Consider the following 4,772-nt stretch of genomic DNA (forward strand, 5'->3'; position numbering starts at 1 on the left):
ATACAATTTATAAGTAACAATACTGTGCCAGTAGTAATAGCGTTCATAATGAAAGACGTCGCGGGCCACAAAATAACCGTCTGCGGGCCGCATGCGGCCCGCGGGCCGCGGGTTGAGAACCCCTGCTCTAGCATGATTTAAATCGAACAAATATAGTTTGTGCGTTAATATTCTCACGGATGTGTAGATGGGTGTAGTCTATTGTACGATAGAAATTAAACATGGAACGGCAACGACCGATTTTGCAGTTTCGTTCCGCTTCGCCGAGGCTGGAGTGAGAGAGAGAGAGAGAGAGTCTTTATTTTCATCGAACCAAAATACATAACAAACGGCAGTGAATGTGGTACAGAAAATATGCGTGCACAGTATTCGGTATTAGATAGGAATGATCGATAAGACCGTGAAGGTCATCTAGTCTGATCACACCAGCATCAAACAGGTACACTTGACTCAGAACAGTCTGGCTGTAAAAAAATGTTTAGTTAGGAAAGGAAAATAGAAAAAAATTAAACAATGGTAGCAAATTATCAATGAAGCAATGTCTGGGCGAGGTAGGGCAACAGTGTTAGTGTAACGACAAGAGGTGATCAAGTAGGGCTTTTTTGAATCTATTATAAGGCAATTCACGGATATGTGATGGTAATGCATTCCAGATGATAGGTCCCGAGTAGTCGATAGATCTCTTAGTTAGGTTGCTATTGGGTTGGGGTAAGTAGACGTTTCCTTTAGACGAAGATCTCGTGTAATGGGAATGGACATGTTTAGCAGGTATGAAAAAGTCATCAAACACAGGAGGGAGACTATTGGAAAAATATTTGTGAACAACTTTTGATACTTCGAAGCGATACAGTTCATCAACTCGCAAAATTCGATGCTTACGGTAGTAAGGCGATAAATTGGTACCTAAAGGTACAGATGAGATCAGCCGTATCGCACGGTTTTGCAGGGTTCGAATTCTGCACAAAAATGTTGTACATGCATTTCCCCATACTACGATTCCATATTGCAGATGCGAGTGGAAAAGAGAGTGGAGAATTGTTTTGCGTAAGCGACTGTAGGATTTCTGGCAATCCTAAAGCTATCTTCCCGAGCGCAGAAATTATTGAATCTGGTCTTGATCGAAAGCTACTGTTGCACCGATTCCGAAAATATAAATTAAAATAATGATCAGGCACTGATCCACCTAGAGTCCGTCCTTCAAGTCTGAAATATCGGCATTGTTCGAACAATCGGAGAGTCGCAACGGGTCATTGTTATGGCCATTGTGTTGCGGTTACCCAATTGTTCTGAACAATGCCGATATTTCAGACTTGGAGGACGGATTCTAGGTGGATCAGTGCCTGATCAATATTTTAATTTATAGTTTCGGAATCGGTGCAACAGTAGCTTTCGATCAAGACCAGATTCAGTAACTTCTGCGCTCGGGAAGCTTTTGGATTGCCAGAAATCCTACAGTCGCTTACGCAAAACAATTCTACACTCCAGCCTCAGCGAAGCGGAACGAAGCTGCAAAATCGGTCGTTGCCGTTCCATGTTTAATTTCTATAATTGTACCATATCATTTTGTTTCAACTTCTCGAAGCTTCGTATTATGATAACTGAATGTAGCATGGAGCTGCACAGTTACTCGCGTATTTTATTAGCGGTTCTACGTGTACCTGAAGGATACAACGTCTTTTTGCATGTATATTTACCTGGATATGCGTTATTTGATCCAAGATAAATAATAATCAATTAATCTGTCTTTCACACAGCTAGCAAAATGTAATGACTTTGAATCATCACCCAAACTTCAAAAATTCAATTTGACTTGAATTGTGACTTGACTCGTGACTTGACTTGACTTGACTCGGGTCACCTTTGAAAATCGATTGACTTGACTTGACTCGAGTCAAAATCTGCAATGACTCGAAATGACTCGTGACTCGAAGGTAGTGACTCGATCCCAACACTCTAAATCATTGATAAATTTATCTAAATTATATTGTACAGACCAACGTGTTTTTAGGGGGGACTTACGAAGTGCTGTTTCGGCCCTGAGTGAAGGTGAACTTACACATGAGCTGTCGTGAGGTCCATGAAGCATTTTATGCTAAAAAGGAGTTGTTGGAGCATGTTGTTTCTGGAACGTGATATGACACGACTCGTATAAATACAACGTATATGTACACAAACGCTTATTAATGCTAATCTAATTTTTCGACTGTCCTTATTTTTGGGTCGATGTCGATGGCAACCCTGGATATATCGCTGGAACATGCAAATCGGAACCTAATCAGGATTACTGAGGTTGCTCTTTGTACGGTCCTGTGTTTCCTGACGTAGTAGGAGGTGTTTCTACAGTGTTAATTTCTTTATTAATACACGCACAAACAAGTTCAAAGCTTTAGCGGCCTTTATTCAAATGTATTATAGATGAAACGCACAGTGTCGAAGACCATATTCCAAAAGATAAATTGTTTTCATAAAACGAGTTTAAGTGCACGAATGTCTGGTATAACCGATCCCGTTGTCATTTCAACTTTTCAAGTCTTGTTCCATCGAGAGAAGAGTTCCTTGAACTGTAAAATACGACGAGATCAGAATTTAGCGCTATTCGATGCAGTCTGATGAATAGTGTATTGTATATTTACCTTCCAAGCACGCTTTTGTAAAATGATCAAATGAGAATCCAGCCGGACACACGCACGTCCCTTGACCCCGGAATCTTTCCAAACAAATTCCGGAGCAGGCTGTCTGGCATTTCTTCAGTGATTCGTCAGCTATACATTAGAAGTGGAACTAGTCAGATGATAGTACATTTTCAAGGGTTTACTTGAAGAAATACAAAGTCATATAAGTTAATTGATGTCTACAAGAAACCAGGAGATGCGACTTTGCAGATAAAATGAAAACCCGTTCTCTTTACCTTCAGGGATTGCTTTGCTTGCATCCAAGACGGCTATTCCGCTGGGCTTCCCGTACTTCAGCATCGTAAATTTGCTGTTGTCAGTTTTTCCAACGATCTTGATACGGTAACGAACATCTCCAAATATGTTATATCTCGCTCTTGCGTCGGTCAGATATATGTGACTCTGTAGAACGAACATCAAGTTCGTTAGACCATAATTGATGCGTGGCTATGTGACGCTTATACTTACGGAATGAACTGCGATGTCTCGAAAGTCGACTTGACTCTCAGAGTAATGCTCAACGACGTTTCCGCCGTCAAATCTGGCGCTCATGACTTTGCTTGCGTATCCGAGATTATCGATCCAGTAAATTCTGGAACAAAATACCAATTACGTAATTTCGTGGTCTCGGATTGTGGTGAAGTAAAATACCTCTGTTCATCAGCAGTCAAGGCTGTGATGTTTTTACCGAGAGATAGTAGTACTGTAACTGCGGATCCGTCCAGATTCGCTACCATGACTTGAGACCCGGTTCGGAATGTTACCGAATATACAAGCTTTCTAGAGTGGAAAAACATGTGCTCTACTGACGTAAAATACACTAGGAGGACAAATGTTGATTACCTTTTCGTCGGAAGTACAACGATTCCTTGAGGAGCACCGAATGCTGTTTTATAAACTTGTACTTGAGCACGAAATTCGTTGTCTGACGCCATCACAACTTTTCTGTGTGGGTCCGTGTAATAGACATTCCCCGATACCGGGTCTTGTGTTATAGCGTGGATCGTTTCCGCATGCCCTTCCAGGTATGTTGAAGTTAAACCCGATTCTTGTCGATACACACCAACGAAATTGTTTCTGTTAACACGAAAATTAGACAGTTGCGATAATTTGTAATCCAAACATGATATGTGGTGATTCTAACCTGATGTCGTTAAAAATAATATTTCCGCCAGCCGTTACCTCGAGGGCGTTCAATTCGCTCTCATCAAATGTGACATTGTACGAAGTATCCTTTTGTAATCCACCAGCGCTCATTTGCTGCAGATATTCCGGATCGGCGTTGATTGCAGTAAAGGCAGATTCACCCTGGCTTTCGTAATAAGTCGTCCAAATAAGTCTCGAATTATCGTCTGTATAATAAGATTTAGATGATATTTATACACTGCTTTTACTGGTAATGGCAATGTTGATCTTACCGCATTTGGGAATTTTACAGTAATCCCATCGTGTAGTATCTGCGGTCGTATAGCACCATGTTCCACGCGAATCGTTGTCAGGGTTTCTGTTAAAGTTCATTATGTTGATATGAGCGTTGGGAAGGTATTATAGTGAAGCATCTCAAATTACCTGCAGTGGTTATGACGTCCTCCGTCAGTTGGAACATGTGTAACCATGTGAGGAGTATTGACATCCCATCTTTGACATGGTATTCCTGACGCAGTTACAGAGTGAGTTCCTGAATATTGACTGCTTGCACCCGTGATGCAATCTTGAGCGTTGCATGCCATCAGGCATAAGCTAAATACAGCGATGGTCGCACTGACTCTTTGAATATTCATCTCGATATGTGTCTTTGCTTTCTCGTCGATGATCTCTTTGGATGTAGTAGAATTGGTAATGTTGTGTCTTCGCAAAGAACCGGTATTTATATGCGAATATCAGCACACGATAAACACTCGACATTATGACATCATTCACGAATCGGCTTTCGTTAGTAATAACGTGAGCCTTACCGCAAATCTCGCTTCAGGCCTACTATGTTATGGATAACAATAAGGCATCGCATTGATGCGTGATCGAAGTTCGTAGTTTCGACGTATCGTTAGTTGAAATCGAGCCCATGTCTTGTTCGTTTCTAAACATGAATCATACGAATTG

The 4,772-nt window shown here is 41.2% G+C and overlaps 1 protein-coding gene across 1 annotated transcript; it reads right to left on the reverse strand.

Moving 5' to 3' along the window:
* Window positions 1-2,376: 2,376 nt before the first annotated feature.
* Window positions 2,377-4,527, reverse strand: LOC145439624 (uncharacterized). The gene is made up of 9 exons (XM_080317134.1): window positions 4,242-4,527; window positions 4,091-4,176; window positions 3,817-4,024; window positions 3,516-3,749; window positions 3,324-3,452; window positions 3,141-3,264; window positions 2,909-3,074; window positions 2,634-2,762; window positions 2,377-2,561 (listed from the first exon to the last, which is right to left on the reverse strand). Exons 1-9 carry the CDS (start codon window positions 4,451-4,453, stop codon window positions 2,518-2,520), a joined length of 1,332 nt encoding a protein of 443 aa, XP_080173260.1. The 5' UTR covers window positions 4,454-4,527; the 3' UTR covers window positions 2,377-2,517.
* Window positions 4,528-4,772: the final 245 nt, after the last annotated feature.

The sequence above is a fragment of the Botryllus schlosseri genome, chromosome 5 (genome assembly GCF_051294905.1).
Source record: "Botryllus schlosseri isolate E-star chromosome 5, Bs_hap1, whole genome shotgun sequence".
Classification (NCBI taxonomy): Eukaryota; Metazoa; Chordata; class Ascidiacea; order Stolidobranchia; family Styelidae; genus Botryllus; species Botryllus schlosseri.